Source organism: Eulemur rufifrons, chromosome 2 (assembly GCF_041146395.1).
Source record: "Eulemur rufifrons isolate Redbay chromosome 2, OSU_ERuf_1, whole genome shotgun sequence".
Classification (NCBI taxonomy): Eukaryota; Metazoa; Chordata; class Mammalia; order Primates; family Lemuridae; genus Eulemur; species Eulemur rufifrons.
The window spans coordinates 96,972,783-96,991,173 of record NC_090984.1 but is presented as its reverse complement, the minus strand read 5'-3'; the positions used below and the strand labels follow the sequence as shown (position 1 = coordinate 96,991,173).

Below are 18,391 nucleotides of genomic sequence, written 5' to 3'. Positions count from 1 at the left end.
GCTTCTCTTGGACACTCCAGGGCCCATCAGCCGTAGTTTTGCCAGCATAACAGGGGCAGGTTGAGTCCATTCCTAGCAGGACTGTCCGCCCAGAGGCAGGTATCAGATCTCCAGGGGAAGAAAGGCAGAGTGCAAAGAGAGCATGAGCCCCCAAACGCATGGCTCTGCAGCTGCCTGGGTGTCACCTGGAGCCCCTGATGTCGAGCATTCCTGAATCACCCCAACTTCCCTGCCTGGTTACCAAGTCTCACGGGGAGGCAAAGCCAGAGAGACACAGATTTCTAGACCCACAGGATGCTAGACTATATTTAAACATTTGGTGACAGTGGCAGGTAGAGTTTGCCGCAAGGGGATTCGGTATATTAAGACCCCATCCGCCAGGATTCCTGTGCTTGGAGTATTTCCTCAGCTTCCTGTGAGTACCTGTAACCCAGCAAGATGGAGTGATGAAGCTCATTTCTGGGTCAGAAGAGTTGGTAGCCATGAGTGGAAGCCCAAGCCCAGGGAAGGGAAGAGGAGGTGGGATGTGCAGAGTCAGGAGAACTGAACCCGGGAATGTTGACACCACGCCCATCCACACTCCCTTGGGAGTCTGGATAACCCATTTCTCCCCGTCTCTTTGGATGTCTGGGAGTGGCTCTCTCTTCCAAGAGGCAAAACCAACCATTGAATCCTCTCCCAAAGCCTTGCAAAGGACACCCCTCCACCCCTGCTTGCCAGGGTGGGGGGCAAGATAAGAGAAGTCAGCAGCTTTTCCTCCAGGAGTCAAAGCCACAGAGTTTCTGGCTTTGGGAGACCTTGCAGAGGCCTGGGGGGCTGCGAAGCTTCATCACGGCTGACTGCAGAAGCACGAGGTTCCACGGGGCTGCTGGACTTCATCTGAGGGCTCCAGGGCGGCTGTTTGGTCCAGTGGGTTTAATTACCTTCCTGGTAGATCAAAGCTGACACACCCCTGGGCTGGCTCCCTGAGATGGGAGCAAGTCTTTTTCCACTATTGTCATTCATTGTGGGCTCCAAACCAGACAGCCCAGGCCATGCCGAGCTGGGTGGGATTGGAAGGGGGTGGGGAGAGAAGTGCATCCCTCCAGAGATGAATAGAGGGGTGCGTCCTTCACAGGACAGGGAGCTGGGGAGTGGGTCAGAAGCCAGTTGCTTCTCAGGTCTCCTGCCTCATCCTTTAACGTCTCCCCGGGGGAAACACACAAACCAAACAGGAGAAGAATCTGGTCGCCACCATGTCTCACTGATTTCTGACTCTCCTTTATGTGACTACTAAACAAAAGCATAAACCTCTCACTAGCAGAGCAGGTAAACTGTCTGTTTCTGGTAGGGATACTGAGACTAGCAGGTCATAAAATTAGGTGTCCCTTGTCTCCCTGAGGATATTCCCCACGGCACAGTCGGCTCTGTCCCTTTGGTCTGTGCTCCAAGCAAAAGAAAATCCAGCTGATCGTCCTTGTTACACAGGGACAGCCAGGACCTCAGGGTGGGAACACAGATTTTTCAGTTAATTATTAAGAAGCCACTCACAGGAGGAGCAGCAGCGGGAGCACTCCCTCATGTGTAGAGAAACGTGCGGGAGTGCGCAATGGAGACAGTACCAAAAGGGGAGCCTATAATTCTGCATTTGGCCTGCAGGGAGCAACATCTCTCTAGCAATGACCACACCACGTACTTAGCAGGTACTGCAGGAAACGCATTTAATTGGCCAAGGACTAAGAGGTTTGTTTTTAAAAAATAAAAAACGAATCAGATCAATATATTGCCACTGAGCAATTTCCACCCCTACATCGCTTCATATAGAGGTGTTGCCCTTTCCCTATTTACAGTGCTAGGGATAGTGAGCTTTTACCAAATGAACAGTTAGGGGTTGTTCCCTTGGCTGAAGGTAACCCAGGCTTGCCTGAGGCATGGAAAGTACAAGGTGAGATCAGAAGGAAAGGAACTAGGGATTGGTGAGTGTGCACGGCAGAGCACTGCGGTGGTGTGAATGTCTGTCCCCTGCCAAGCTCATGTGGAAATTTAATGGCCGTTGTACCAGTATTAAGAGGTGGGACGGTTAAGAGGTAATTGGGCCACAAGGCCTGTGGAGATTAATTATTGAGGAGTGGGTTAGTTACGAAAGGATGAGTTTGGCTCCTCTCTCTTGCCCTCTCTTTGCCCTTCAGCCCTGGGATGATGCAGCAAGAGCAGCAAGAAGGCTCTTGCAAGATGCGGGCACCTTGACATTGGATTTCCCAGCCTCCAAAACTGTGAACCTGTTTCTGTTCTTTATAATTACCCAGTCTCAGGTATTTTGTTATAGCGGCACAAAATGGACTAAGACTAGTACTTTTCTTTCTGATTAATGGCTTACCCAGGAAAAACAAATGCTTTTGAAAAGTTCCCAAAGATCTTTCTCCAAGAGCAAGCCATTATTAATTTAATTCTTTAAAAAAAAAAAAACCAGTAATCTTAGTTTTTATAAATCTTTCCCCTCATGTCAAAGTTCATCCGTCATATATATTAGATAAACAAGTTCCAGGTTTATGCAGGTTTATATATGTTTAAAGCTTTTACATTTAGACTCAGCCCTTTCAAATGCATTGATTCTGAAGTGCCTCACCCCTGACTCCAGCTAGATTCTGCAAAGGCTGGATGAAGCCATCAAAGTCCACCCGCTCCTGGAGGGGACCATGGAGGTAAGTTTCACCAGGCAGCCCTGAGCACAGAGCAGGTCAGCCAGCCTGGACGTGGCCGGCCTGGACGTGGCCAGCCTGGACGTGGCCAGCCTGGACGTGGCAAGCCAGGCAGACGTGCACGTGTTCTCCGAGGCAGCAGTGTTCCCCTTCCCACAGAACAGGCTGCGCTTTGCCCTGCAGCCACCTGTCCATCTCTCAGAACATCTTGGTTTTCCAAGCAATAGAGAATCAGCACCTTTAATAACACCAGTGTCCTAGGGCACCCTGATCCCAGGTAGACCCCTATTTTTTGAAAAGGCCAACAGATTCAGGCAGCTTTGCAGGGTGGGCCTGTAAGGAGAAGGGCAGGGCAGACTGTGGGTGAGGGACAAGCGCCGCAGCCCTCCACCCCACTCCTGGCTTCCATGAAAGCTGCAGACCTAATGACCCGAGCTGACCACTGGCTTCTGGCCTCATCACAGCCCGGGCTCCCCATCTGCAGGGTACATGATCACATTGCCTCACTGGGCGAAGCCTTTTAGGGAGAGGAGGCAGCAAGGCCACCGAAGCTGGCAGGGAGACATCTGTGATCTCTCAGCTGCATGGACACTGCCTCCCTGCCCCACCAGGAGTAGGTGATGCAGGAGCCAGAGCCGCTTTCTTTCACTGTTGACCTTGCTGGCCCCCAGCTCCCAGCCAGGGCCCAGGGCCCAGGGCCTAGATGTGTATGCAGGAGGGACACCGGTGGGATCCCACCACCCTCATAGGATGCTGAGGCCACATGTGGGTGAGCCCACCTGAGGGGCAGGGACAGTAGCAGGTGGCCCCACAGCCAGGGCCCGGCCTTAGGAAAAGCAGTTCTGTGTCAAGTGTGTGTGTGCCACAAGCCCAGAGGCTGCTGTCCCAGGTCCCTTTCTTCCCTACCCCACCATGTGGTGTGAGTGAGGGGCCTCGGCTGAGGGCTGTCTCGCTGTGTGTCAAGAGCAGACAGGGTCAGGGAGCCTGGGGGAAAGGGAGTGTCCAGGTGGGGAGGTAAGGCCTTTATACAGAAGGACCAGGGGCAGGGTGGCAGAATCACGGAGAAGTGTGGTGGGCACCAGAGAGGGCTGCAGTCTCCGCCCAGCAGGTCAGGCCCTGCCCGTCCATACAGGGTAGACAGCCCCTCCCCTGCCCACCCCCCAACCAACAAACATCTCCAGGTACAGTCAGGCCTTGTCCTCACCTCGCCATGACAACCAGGCAGCACCCAGCTTGGGCCTGCAGGGACCTGGCATAGACCCAAGGGTAGGGTTGGGGTGGGGATGACGGAGGGTGTCCCTGTCCCTTAGGGGTGAGGCTGACCGCCAGGGGCCTCCCAAAGGAGAGTAGCCAGGTAGAGTTGGGCTTCCCTCTGCTGCCCCTTCCCGACCCTTGGCCCTGGGCCCAGAGGAAAGATCGGGAGGCAGGGGAGCACCCATCACTTGGCACCCCGGGAGAGCGCTGAGGGGGCTCCGGGCTGGGCGGCCATGAAGTGGTAGACGGATTCCCGGAAGCGCTGGTCCCTGCTGAGCCGTTTGGCCACCTCTTTCAGCTCCTCCATGTTGTTGGCTTCCAGCTGGGAGGTCATGAAGGACTGGGACGGCTTCACTGGGGAGACAGGCCCGACCAGGCCCGTGAATGGCCCTCCCCACCAGGGTCTGGCTGTCCCCAGCCTTGCTCCCATTCTCTGTGCTGCTGAGCTCCTCCCAGCCCTCCCCACCTGTGGGCTTCCAGGAACCTGATGCCCTGAGAATGCCCACATTTTCCCAAGGACAGCAGAGCCAGGCTTGAGGCCACACTGTCCGGCCTCCAAGCTGGACCAACCCTTCTCACTGCCTGCCCTGCCCTCTTCCTGCCTAGTCACCAACAGCCTGTGACCACCCCACATCCCCAGGGCCTTCAGACGGCCACACTCACTGTCGTTCCAGGAGGTGCTGGACCGGCGCCGGTGGAAGCGGCAGCTCTTGATGCGGCGAGTGGCCGCCTTGTGGATGTACACCGAGTTCTTCATGATGACCGGCATCTTGGCCTCCAGCTCGGCGTTCCGGATGCACTCCTCAAAGAACCCTGTGGCGGCAGGGCCAGGAAGGGTGCCACGCGACTGCATCCTTCCCCCCAGCCCTGGCCCTCCCTTCCCCAAGATCCTGGTGGGGCTGAGTGGGAAACATGTCCACCTCATCCTTTGAGAGACCAGAGCCACCTGCTGAAGAGTCACCCTTTGCCCCTCAAACCATAATTTGGAGCCATCTCAGGGACAAGTCTGTTGAGAACAGAGCTCTAAGCTTGTGAAAAGGGAAAGAAATTCCAGGCTTTCCCTACCCCTGACCCCTACCCAGATCCAACAGCCAAAATGAAGCAGTGCCAAGGAGCTGCTGCAGGCGGGGGTCTGGAGAAGAACCCTCGTCAATATCTATGGGAAGGCTGGGCATGGTGGCTCATGCCTGTAATCCTAGCACCCTGGGAGGCCAAGGCGGGAGGGTCGCTTGAGCTCATGAGTTTGAGGTTGCAGTGAGCTATGATGATGCCACAGCACTCTAGCCCAGGCAACAGAGCAAGACTCTGTCTCAAAAAAATAAAAAACAAAAAAACCCCAAATCTCTATGGGATATCTCCATGCACACCAGGCCCTATGAGGGGCTCTGGGCCCTGTTCCGGGCTCTCCAGGGCCCACACTGGGCTGGGGCTGAGCTCCATGGCTGGGGGGCAGGCGGGCAAGCAGGGCTTACTTTTCAGATGGCTGACATCAGCCCGCATCCTCTCCTCCTTCTCCTTATTCCGCACCTTGGAGTTGAGCCCTTGTTCCAGGCTCCGCAAGGCCCCCTCTGCCTCCCGCAGGCGCCTCTCCAGGTCCATGCGGATCTTGACCTCAGCCTGAGGGTGAGTGGAGAGAGAAATGAGAGGGCAGTCAGGTCCTGGGAGCAGGTGCCATCTTCCCCAGAAGCCTTTCCTGGTCACCCATGGTCAATGGGCTTGGGTGGAAGTTACCACATCCTTCCTCCCTGTCTCACCCCTGAACCAGATGGCCTGCACTTGTTCCTGCACCCAGCAGGCATCTGTCACCAATGCATTAGACCCGCTGCTTCCGCTTGTGGTGGCTCGATCCCCATACCTGGCCTTCTGGTTAAATGGGCAGAGATAATTTGGGCCGCTACCCGGTAAAGTGTAGGGATGTGAGGGAAGGGCCCTGAGCACCAGCTGCTCCCAGTGGGTCTGGCCACACCTTGAGCTCCCGCTCAGCCTGCTGCTTCTCTGCGGTCAGCTCCTGCAGCGAGTTCTGCAGTGCCTGGGACTGGCTCGAGTAGAACTCACGCTCCTCCTCCAGGGCCCGGGAGCGTTCCTCGTTCTCCTTCATCCTGCAGGGACAGAAGAGGCACTTACTCAATGCTCACTCGCCAAAAGAAGTGGCCAGTGGCAGGGTGGCCCCACTTAGAGACCTGGCTGGAGAAGCAGAGCCCCAGGCTTCGTGAGCTCCAAGACTTCCTGGGTCCAGGCACCCAGGTGATGAGAGGATGTTGTGCTCAGTGATGGGAGCCCTCGGCTTAGACTCAGAAGACTGGAGTTCTGGCTCCAGAGCTTGCTGGTTCTGTGACCTCAGAAAAGTCACACCACCCCTCTGAGGCTCGGTTTCCTCACATCTAAGAGGGCTAAGAAAACCTGCTCAGCCTGCCACAAAGCACCTTTACAAGGACCCGATGACCTTGTATGGTTCACACTATTGCAAGAGAAAATTACCAAGCCAGCTTTGGGTGGGGAAGGTGGTCTTCCCATTTTCCTCGTGGAGAAATGGAATCCTAGGCCAAAGGAAATGAGTGACCCATCTGGCCGGTGCCAGCTAGAACCTAAGTCTAACCGTCCAGTTCGAGGAAGGTTACCAGACCCCAAAGCTGATCATGGATTCGGGGTTTCAGGCTCACCGTTTCTCAGCCAGGAGCTTCTCCTCCAAGAGCTGCTGCATCTTCTCTTCTATCTGCCTGAGGTTGCTATGGAGACCCCCGCTGGGAGGGGGCTGCTCATTCTGATTGGCCAGCGTCTGCAGCTGGTTCTCATTCTCTTCCAGCATCTCCAGGGTCTTCTTCTTCTCTATGGAGAGTTCCTGGCATGGCAGGAGGAAAGGAAAAGAAAGAGCCTAATTTAGGTTCTCCAACATGGCTGCCCTCACCTGCCTTTCAATTCTAGGGAGTGATCCACACCTCTCTCAATCCTCTATGACAGCTGAAATGTCTTTATTCCTCTCTTGAGGTGAAAGGCCAAGGTCTTCCTCACAACTGGCAAGGTTAGTCCTCCATGGAGGGAGTCAGAAAGAAGCCCAGTGTGGCTTCCAGTGGAGATGGGACCTTCTAGAACTGGGTCCCAAGGCCCAGGGGCACCATGCCCTCCAGGGAGAGTGAGGGAATGTATTGGGCTTATGTGAAAAACACCCAACAGGAGCCAGCCCACGAGCATGTTTAGATGTTCTCCCCATTTATCAGACTGGGATCTTGCACTACACAGAAATCCTGGAGTTGAAAACATTCATGGGAACCACCTTCCATGATGTGAAACAGAGAAAGATGAACAAATATGGCACTACAAACAAGGCTCCAGTCGGTCAAGAGAGACTGGAAACCCTTGCAGCCTTCAAAGCAATTCACAGATTCAGATGTGCATGGGTCATGCACCACGTGCCAAGCCCACTTCAGGGGCTGGGCTTGGAGAAACCATGAAGACACAGTCCAGTGTAGCTCACAGTTTGGAAAACTCACCTAGAGTGTCAAGTCCCACCACAGATATACAAAATGCCATAGCAGCCCAGAGTGCAGAGTAAATACCCGCCTAGAACAATCAGGAAAGCTTGACCAATGAGATATTTGAACTGAGTCTTAGAAGGATGAACAGGAGTTCATTCTTTAGGCAGAGGAGTGGTGGAAAGGGTGCACTGTGCAGAAGGAATAGTATGGGCAAAGGTATGGAGCACGAAAGAGCTTGGCCTCCTTGGGGCGCCTGAGCTTAGTGGCTTGGAGCAAGAGTTGGGTCTTTGTGTGGGGTGTAGAGGGATGGCTGAAGGAGAGTGGAGCAGGAGGGAGAAGAGGCTGGGGCCAGAGTTCACATTTGTCTGCCATGCTAAGGTGTTTACACTTTGTCCTTGACCCGTGCCCCTCCCCCTCTCCCTCAGTGTCTGTGGTATCAGGATGGAGATGACCTGAAAGTTGATTTCCCTTCATGCTCAGTTCACCCAGGGGCAGCCAAGTGAACAAGCCACAAGAAGGAAGTGGTGGGAGGCCTCACTGCCCACTGTAACCAGTCCTCCATCTAGTATAAAAAATAAGCCCTGAAGAAGGTGGATGTCCTGAGGCCATGGTCTGGGCACAGGCAAGCTTGAACTTGCCCTTCTGGGTCTGGGAGCAACCACCTCCTGCTTTGGGCCTCACGCATCAGCTGGACACCCTTTAGGTCAGTGCCCCTTCGTGACCATTCTCCTAGCAGATAATTTCCTGCAGAAACACTGTCAGAAAAACCAGTATCATGGGGCCCAACCAGCCAGCCTGCCTCCCAGTCCCTCAGCCCACCAGCGGCCCCTCACCTCCAGCGTCTGCTGCAAGGACTCTGTGAGGTGCCTCAGTTCCTTTTTCTCTTGTTCCACGCCCTTGAGGCATCTTGCAGTCAGTTCCAGCTCCCTGTAGGGACAGAGGGCTGGGTATGGCAGTGTCCACCTCTCCCATCCTCCTCTGCACACAGAAATGCTTGGGCTTCACCTCGCTACAGAGCTCAGAGGGGCTCTCAGATGGCCAGTTCCTCTGCATGGCTGGGCGCTGATAGTTGTAGGGGCCTGGGGCTGAAAGAAGGAGATCCCAGCCCAGTGGGGTTGTCACTTGCTCCAGGTGCACATGCATCTGTCAGGATAAACCTGGGGCCACCCCAGAGGCAGACAGAAGCACTGGAGAAACAAAGGGACCCCAGCCGCACCCCGCCATCCTGGACAGCACCTGCCAGAACCCACACTCATTCTGACATGGGACATGGCTAAGGCCCTACTCGGGGGTAACATGCTCCTTGTTGCCTTCTTAACAAACCCTGGCCACCTCAAGCTGTTATACTGGTTTGCCCTCATCCTGCTTAGGATGTCTTTCCCTTCTCCTGCCCAATTTTCGAAATCCTACTCACCTTTCAAGGCCCAAGTCAAGTATTATAGTATCTCTTGGGTGGAGGCCTTTCCAGACCTGACTGGGAAGGTGGGCTCTGTACCTGTTCTAGGGTGCTCTAACCTAGGAGCACCCCCTCTCACTCCCAACCCAGGGCACCACACTCAACCTAACCTCTATTAGAGCCCATAAGGACGATGCATCTATTTTAATTCCTATAACACAGGAAATCTGCACTATACCTTCTAGCACTTGTTTATAATTATGGCATTAATACTTCCTAGGTGTAAGTCTGGTTTTCCCAACCTGATCATTAGATCCTCAAGGAAGGGGACTTATCTTCCATTCTAGTGTCTGGCACAATTCTGGAAGCTGAGTAGGTGCTTGGCTATTTAATTGGGAAGATTCTTTGAGTTTCTCCCTCCCCAAAATACATGTCTAGTTGACTTCCTTTTATAAGGTGGTTGTAAGAAAAATTTTTCTGGGCTGTCACTGATCCATGAGTGGTGATGATGATAATGATGGTGATGGTGATTATGGCCACCACCGTCAACACTATTCAGAGAGGTAGTCTCCAAATTCCTGGATAGGCTGCATCAGAATCACCTGGGGTGCTTTTTCAAAAATATAGATCTCTGGGCCCTACTGTCAAGAGATTCTAATTAAGAAGATGATTCTAATGTGTGACTAGATTTGTAAACAATACATGAAACTAAAGATCCCTAAGGACATCATTAGCCAAGATGTGGAAGGATTGTGCAGGAAAGACACAGAAGGTTGGGGGTCTTGGCCAACAGCACCCCAGGCCAGCTTGCTCCTGTCTGATCCTGGGTAAGAGGCTTTCATGGAGACAGCGGGGCTTTGTTGCTTGGAGGGATGCCTGTCTGCACTCACCATGCCTCATTCTTCAGTGGGCAGAAATGACTCATCTGTAGGGGGGTGGTCTACAGATTCTTCTGGGCACAACCAATGCCTGGAGCATTGGGAAGACAGACCTAAACTAAGTCAAGTATTATAGTATCTCTTGGGCAGAGGCCTTTCCAGGCCTGACCGGGAAGGTGGGCTCTGTACCTGTTCTAGGGTCCTCTAACCTAGGAGCACCCCCTCTCACTCCCAGCCCAGGGCACCACATTCACCTCTTGATCTGCTCCTGCTCCATTCTCAGCTCCTGCACCACCTCCTCAAATTGCTGCTTCTCAGCCTCCAGCACCTGGTTAAGGCGCTCAAGCTCCTGAAGAGAATCAGAAAGGAAAAGAAGAGTCACAGGCAGCAAAGCGCCCTGAGATCAGGAGCCCTGACTCTAACCCAGGGACCCTCTGGGATTTAGCACAGTCTGGGGTATATGTTGGACCAGACTTGGAATTAAGTCCTGAGTGGCACTGGCCCCACTCAATGACAAAGAGTCTCAACAAACTCCAAATCTGTGATGAACTTGGCCCATTTAGAACACATTTAGTATGCTGAAGGCAGGGTTGAGTCATGATGCCAACACTATTTCCTGTGGCTGGATGTGATTACAATTCTAGATGTCTACTGTGCTGGGCAAGTCCAGTCACTGCCACCCTAAGGTGGGATGGCTGGCTGTCAAGCCTGGAGGAAAAAGTGGTGAGTGTGTATTTCCATTTAAGATCCCTGGAGTGATGTCTGTTAGAAGTGGCAAGGAAAAGCCACTCCCAACCCAAAAGTCAAAGAATAAGGATTCTTTTTTTCTTAAGGCACATGGGAAGCAATGGTCCAGGTGGCTACGGCTTCCCTCTACTCAGCCCCAAAGATACAGGAGAGCCAGAAAGCCCTGAACAGGCCCCAGGGGACCAGGCGAGTCCCTTCAGGAATGCCAGCAGGCCCACATGTTTTCCCAGCACGTATGTGCCCTCCAGGGATGCTATTTTCCTGGGATCAGTGACAGGTGGCATTGAGGGGCACACTTCATGTGAAGTTTGGCTTGAAGCATTTTTGTGACAATGTAACAGAGGGAATGGCCTGAAAAAGGGTAAAATGTTTTAGGAGTTGTCTCTTTAAAACCTCCCCTACTCTTCTTGAGAAATAAAACCTGCCTTCCTGCCCAAAGCCAATGATCAGAGGGGCAGAGGAGTATCCTTTATTCTTTGTAGCACAGGAGATGGCTCAACAGAATTGTGTATGGTGGGGGGAGATCATGAGATTGTCTTCGCTGGGATGGGATGGATCAGAATCATCAATGATAGTTAAACAGCAATAACCTGAAGCTGAAAACCCTCCCTTTAAAAGCTCGGTATTTCTGCTTATAGAAAAGAAAATGGTACTTTAAGCTGGGAGTCTGCCATTCTCCTCATTTGCTGGCAAATTAATAAACCTCCCTTTCCTTCTCCTCAGACCACTTGTCCTCGTTCTTCTGATGTGGCCTCAGGGACAAGTGCTGAACTTTCAGTAACAAAAACTGCTTTGTTCCTCCACATTTTTCACTGTGGGGGGACATTATATCTACATCCACTTTCTTTTTCATCTACCAGCTCCAACTTACACTCTCATTTCCACCTGAGGGCTTTGTTCCCAAGGATAATGGAAACCCCACCAGGGAGAAGTTGCCATGGACTTTGAAGGAATGCAGAGAAGGAATAAAATATGAGGGAGAGGGAAGAGGCTGCTTTCAAACCCCATGACCTCCATCCTAAACTTCTTACCCAGAGAATTGCTATCTCTGTCCCTTCTAATCATTATTGGCACCTTTGGTGTGGATCATCAGTTACAAACTGATCTCAGGTCTACCAAATGCCGTCACCAGGGCAGCTCACTGGTACCCTGGTGCTCTTCCTGGGCATACTGCTTGGCCACTGTGCATCTGCTAAAGCTGGGTGGGCCATGGCTAAGGCCAATGGAATGTAAGCAAAAGTGTGTTACTTCCAGGCAGGTGCCTTTAAGGGACACTGTGTGACATGCTATGTTCCCTCCCCCCTGCCATGGCAACTTGGGTCTGTACATGATAAACCACATATAGACACAATACAGATATAATTAAAATTTTATTCTTGTAGACGCCATCCCACCCCACTGCAATATCATATGCAGACACATGATATTATTGATAATGATGATAAGCCTATCTATAGCTTTAGATTTGGCAAACCTGACTTACTGCCTCTCTCTGGTGGCCCCTGCCTGCTATGGCAGGACTGTTTATGGGCCTGGAGAAATTACAAGCTGCAAGCATCCCTGAGCTTAGACCCGAAAAACCACAAAGGCACCTGGCTCTTACAGGTCTTGAGGCTTCTGCTGCTTCAAAAATGATCCCCCAAGACCCAGCTGGAGGACCTGCCCACCACAACCTCAGCTTCTCTCTCCCTGGAAAGTCCTTTTCTCCAACACTCCAATGTGCAAATATTTCCGTTTACTTAATATTACACTGGGATATCTTTTTGTAGTTGAAAACAGAGGAGGGTAAATAATTAAAATCCCTCTCCTTCCCTCCCTAGCATTTAAGCACCTCACAATGCCAGCAGGTCCCAACTATGACTCCAAGAACCAGAAAGTGAAACTAACCTACCTGAAAATAATAAGGTAGAACAATCATTTGGCTTTTCTTATCCCCTCCCTCCCTTGGTGGTCCCAGGCATACGCACCGAGATGCTTCTCCTGCCTGAGTCAATAACTATACCTCTGGGGCAGCATTCATTGCTCTGTGCAAGAGTCAGAGAAACAGGTGCCCATGAATCAGAGCCCTCCAGGGTCAAAGAACTTTAAAAACAATCAGGTCTTCATCAGATGCTTGAGAGCCCTGCTTGTTTTTCCTGCCCGGAGATGGTACACGTTCTGCTCGAATGGCTCTCACAGTAAGGAGACAGCCCCTTTCAACCCTGAACAACCTGCTAACAAATTTCTTTACAGACTCAACCCTCTGCCAGGCTCAGCACTGCTGCTCTCTCTGAAAGCTACAAATACAAAAGCATTGATGAATGATGGAAGAATTTGTTGAAAGCTTTGTGGGGCTCCGAGAGGGTTTTATCTAATTTATGGAGCAAAACTTCCCTCCAAAACCCCGTAAGGCATCCTGTCCTTTGCCGAAACCTTCTCTCCCTTCAGCAGCTGCCTCATTCCCCTGGCCTTTCTGGGTCTCAGCCACACCCTCCCCTGCCTGTCTCCTCTGCTATGAAGCCTATGGGTTCCGGGCAGCAAAATAAGAGCTGGTGAACAGCTCATAGCAAAACAGAAGACTGACGAAACCAAGGACAGCGGCCAACACCTGGCCACTCCGAGTTGTTCAAGCAGACCTGGGAGGGCGGGCAACATATTTCAACTCCCAGGTTCATTTGAGCCTAAATCTGCCTTCTTCATAACTTCCTTCAGTGGGTCTGACTTCTCCCCCTTAGGACCATAGAACAAGACTAATCTCTCTTTCCCTTCAAGTATTTGAAAGAGCTACTGTGTTTCCCAAGTCTCCTTTCCTCCAAGCGAAACAATTCTGCTCACCACGGTTCACAGGATATGATTCCCACTCCTCAAAAAGACTAATTATGCTCTTTTTTTTATCTTTTTTTTTAGAGAGACAGAGTCTCACTCTGTTGCCTAGGTTGGAGTGCAGTGTTTTGCTTGCCTAATATCTTCTCCCCCTTTTAGTAACAGCAACTTGATTTTTCTCTGGTGAACAACCTTCCCTCACTTTTAATCCATATGACTTGGATGGGGTCAACCCCACTTCCAAATCCAGAGGTAGGCATGTGACATAGGCCTATTCAGAGGTCCTATAATGAGTTCAGTGAAGGGCAGGTGACTCAGGTAAAAGCATTACTCCTAGGACTTTTGCTAGGACCATTGGCATAAAAAGCTCTATTTTTGCTGCAATTGGATGTAAACATGGAGCTGTGAAGGGCTTCCACAAGGGAAAAAAAATTCCTGAGGGTGAAGCCACCCAAGAGCAGGTTATAGAGAGAGAACTAATCTGGAGGATCACATTGTTGGAAACTCTTGGATCTTAGATTCAGATATTCCTGAAACTATTAATAGAAGTAACCTGCCTAGGACAAATAAATTCTGTCCCCTGCCCATATTCTTTTTTTCCTTTTAAACTAGTCTGTGTTGGGTTTCTATAATGTAGAATTGAAAGATAAGAACACATCCTCATTTTGTTTATGAACTTTAAGGGGCCAAAGGCCTGATCTTTTTAACTCTACATTTCTTAGCATGATACCTGGTAAGACAGAGGGTCCTTGAGGTGTGATGATTGATTCATTCAGTCTCAATTTCCCTGAGCACCTCCAATGAGCTGAGCTAAGCACTGGAACCACAAGGAATAATTAGACATAGTCCTTGCCCTCTAGGAGTTCTGAATTTAGTACAAGGAGGAGGTATGAAAATGAACACTTTATAATATAACTTGGGCTATAATAGGAAAAAAGAAACACTGAAAACTATAAAAGTGTTAATGAGTTGATTAGCCCAAAGAAACATTCTGCATGTCTGTTAAAAACTGATTGCTTTAAAAGTGTTTTTTCCCCCAGACTGAAAAAATGACTTCAATTGCATAAAAGCTTCTCCCTCACCCTGGCCCCATCTCATGCACCTTTAAGGTAAGAATAAAGGTGTATGTATACCTGCTTACTTTGGGTCTACATGGTAACTTCCTTCTGCAGAGCATGAGATACCTTCAAGGGTATGGTCAAATGTCTTTGCAATGTCATCAAGAGATATGAAGGGGACATGAAGGAGAAACTGAGGAACAGAGAGAGTTTGGTAAAGTGATAGGCTGCAGTTACCCAAGCGATGCAGGATGATTTAAACCAGGGGTTCCTGATCCTCTATTTATTCAGTTATCTTGACCTTCAACCTAGTTAGTTCTCTCTTCACTGAGATAACCAGGTGGAGAATGCTTATGAACTGGCATAACTTTGTCATTTGTGTTAGCTTTACTCATAAAGACCGAAAAAGATGCTTTAGCTCCCCAGATCCGGCAACGTCATTCACTATAGAGCAAGTCAACACTGCTTAACGCAGTAATGGGCAAAGCAGCCATTTGACCACACTTCCCAAGTGTTTGAATGAATGCTGCTTACACCTCTGGTGAAGCAGAATACTACTTCTTGGTTAATCAGCCACTACGAAAACCAACCCTGGGAACACCAGAAGCATCTGGAAAAGCAATAAATTCATATATCCGAAGTCATCCAGAGCATCTTCATGGCCTAAAATGTAAACCAAATGCCTTGATGTGCTATTGTTGTTTTTAAAAACGTTTGTAAAACTTAAAGAAAAGGTACCCAGTCTATGGTATTTTGCTATGGCAGATCACACTGACTAAGAAATCTATAGACTACTTCATCCAACAGCAGATTACACATTTTTCTCAAGCTCTCCAAGAAAGATGATATTATGGTCCATAAAACGCACCTTAACAAATTTAAAATAGAAATCATACAATGTCTGCTCTTAAACCACAGTGGAATTAAACTACAATCAACTGCAGAAAGATAACTGGAAAATCCACAAAATACTTAAAGATTGAATAACACATTTCAAAATAACACATGAGTCAAAGATGAAATCTCAAGAGAAATTTTAAAATATTTTGAATTAAATGAAGATGAAAATGCAACTCATCAAAAGTTGTGGGATTTGGCAAAAGCAGTGCTTTGAGAGAAGTTTATAGCACTGAATGCATATATTAGAAAAGAAGAAGGATATGAAATTAAAAATCTTAGCTTCCACCTTAGGAAACTAGAAAAATACGAGTAAATTAAATAGAAAGTAAGGAGAAGAAAAGAAATAAAAATTAGAGCAGGAATCAACAAAATTGAAAACAAAAAATCAACAGAGAAAAATCAACAAAACCAAAGCTGGTTCTTTGAAAAGATAAATAAAATCCATAAGCCTCTAGCCAGGCTAACTAAGCAAAAAGAGAGAAAACACCAATTGTTAATACTGGGAATGGAAGAGGGGAAGAGGGGACACCACTACAGATACCATAGACATGGAAAGAATAATAAAAGAATATTATGAGCTCTCTACCCACAAATTTGATAACCTCCTTGAAAGACACAATCTGTCAAAACTCACACAAGAAGAAATAAACAATCTGAATAGGCCTATATTTATTTTTTAAAAATTGAACCAATAGTTAATAACCTTTCAAAACTGTAAGCACCAGGCCCAGATGGGTTCACTGGTGAATTCTATCAAACATTTAAGGAAGAAATTATATCAGTTCTTTACAATCTCTTCCAGAAGATAGAAGCAGAGGAAATACATCCTAAATCATCATACGAGGCTAGCATTACTCTAATACCAAGGCGTGACAAAGATATTATAAGAAAACTACAGACCAATATCTCTCATGAACATAGATGTAAAAATCCTCAACAAAATATTAGCAAATTGAATCTAATAATGTATAAAAAGAACTATACATCACAACCAAGTGGGATTTGTCCCAAATATACAAGGCTGGTTCAATATTCAAAAATTAATTAATGCAATCCGTCACATCAACAGGCTAAAGAGGAAAAAAAATCACATGATCATATCAACAGATGCAGAAAAATCATTTGACAAAATACAATACCCATTGATGATAAAAACTCTCAGCAAATGAGGACTAGAGGAGAACTTCCTCAAATTAATAAAAAGAAATCTACAAAAACCTACATCTAATATCATACTTAATGGTGAGAAACTAGGAGCATTTCCTCTAAGATCAGGAGCAAGGCGAGGATTTTCCCCCACCACTGCTTTTCAGCATTACAGTAGAAGTCCCAGCTGATGCAATAAGACAAGGAAAGGAAATCAAAGGTATACAGACTGCGAAGAAAGAAATAATACTGTCTTTGTTTGCACATGACATAATTGTGTATGTCAATGGTCCCCAACCTTTTTGGCTCCAGAGACTGGTTTCATGGAAGACAATTTTTCCACAGACTAGGGTGGGAGAGGGAGAGATGGTTTCACGATGATTCCAGTGCATTAAATTTATTGTGTACTTTATTTATACTATTATTACATTGTAATATATAATGAAATAATTATACAACTCACCATAATGCAGAATCAGCTGCTGCCACTGATCTGACAGGAGGCGAAGCTCAGGCAGTGAAGTGAGCTATTGGGAGCAGCCATAAATACACATGCAGCTTTGCTCGCTCGCCCACCACTCACCTCCTGCTGTGCAGCTCAGTTCCTAACAGGCCATGGACCAGTACCAGTCTGTAGCCCAGGGCTTAGGAACTGCAGGTCTATATAGAAAATCTGGAAGAATTGACCAAAAAAATTCCTGGAACTAATAGCAATTGTAGCAAGATTTCAGGATACAAGGTTAATGTACAAAAATCAATCATTTGCCTATACACCAGCAATGAACAAGTGGAATTTGAAATTAAAAACATGTTACCATGTATGTTATCACCCCTCCAATAATGAAATACTTAGGTATAAATCTAAAAAAATGTACAAGATCCATATGTAGAAAACTACAAGATGTAATAAAAGATATAAAAGAAGAACTAAATAAATGGAGAGATTATTTCATGTTCATGAATAGAAAGACTCAATATTGTCAAGATATCACTTCTTCCCAACTTGATCTACAGATTCAACACAATCCCAATCAAAATTCTAGCATGTTATTTTGTGGATACTGACAAATTGATTGTAAAGTTTATGCAGAGAGGCAAAAGACCTAGAACAATCAATTCAATATTGAAAGAGAACAAAATTGGAGGACTGACACTACCCAATCTCAAGACTTACTATAAAGCTTCAGTAATCAAGACAGTGTGGTATTGGTGAAAGAAGAGACAAATAGATCAATGGAACAGAATAGAGAGTCCAGAAATAGATTCACATAGTCAACTCAACTATGACAAAGGAGAAAAGGTAATACAATAGTAATGCATAAGATGGTCTTTCAAAAATGGTGCTGGAACAACTGGACATATGGGAAATCTCTGTACTTTCTGCTCCATCTGTACTTTTGCTGTGAACCTAAACTGCTTTAAACATAAAGTTTATTAATTAAATATAGAGAGAAAGAACTCTCCTTCCTGCTTGCTCACTCCTTTTTCACTTTTCATTTCACCTGTATGATTCTTTATTTTATTTTATTTTTTTTGAGACAGAGTCTTGCTCTGTTGCCTGAGCTAGAGTGCTGTGGCGTCAGCCTATCTCACAGCAACCTCAAACTCCTGGGCTCAAGCGATCCTACCGCCTCAGCCTCCTGAGTAGCTGGGACTACAGGCATGTGCCACCATGCCTGGCTAATTTTTTCTATATATTTTTAGTTGTCTAGTTAATTTCTTTCTATTTTTAGTAGAGACGGGGTCTCGCTCTTGCTCAGGCTGGTCTCGAACTCCTGACCTTGAGTGATCCTCCCGCCTCAGCCTCCCAGAGTGCTAGGATTACAGGCATGAACCACGGCTCCCAGCCTATTTCACCTGTATGATTCTTAAATGAAGCTGATATCCAGGTGTAGCATGAAAATGCAGGTTAGAGTGGAAGCTACAACTTATAAACCTGGAGCAGCAGAACTTTCTGTTCCTGAACCCAACATGGTACGAGGGTTTGTAGCAGCCCCTTCATAGACTGAGCTGTCAGCTCAGACCTGCTGCCACTAAAGCCTTTCTCTACTATATTGTG

General features: G+C 48.2%; 1 protein-coding gene across 1 annotated transcript in view; it reads right to left on the bottom strand.

The window, feature by feature from the left end:
* Positions 1-3,422: 3,422 nt before the first annotated feature.
* The window catches only part of PLEKHD1 (pleckstrin homology and coiled-coil domain containing D1), a 33,064-nt gene continuing 18,095 nt past the window's right edge, over positions 3,423-18,391 (bottom strand). Inside the window, exons 7-13 of the mRNA XM_069465076.1 lie at positions 9,934-10,028; positions 8,239-8,332; positions 6,593-6,771; positions 5,899-6,031; positions 5,405-5,549; positions 4,596-4,745; positions 3,423-4,286 (exon numbers count right to left, since the gene is read on the bottom strand). Coding sequence (XP_069321177.1) covers positions 4,117-4,286; positions 4,596-4,745; positions 5,405-5,549; positions 5,899-6,031; positions 6,593-6,771; positions 8,239-8,332; positions 9,934-10,028 — 966 coding nt within the window. The 3' untranslated portion in view covers positions 3,423-4,116. The remainder of the gene's footprint in view (positions 4,287-4,595; positions 4,746-5,404; positions 5,550-5,898; positions 6,032-6,592; positions 6,772-8,238; positions 8,333-9,933; positions 10,029-18,391) is intronic.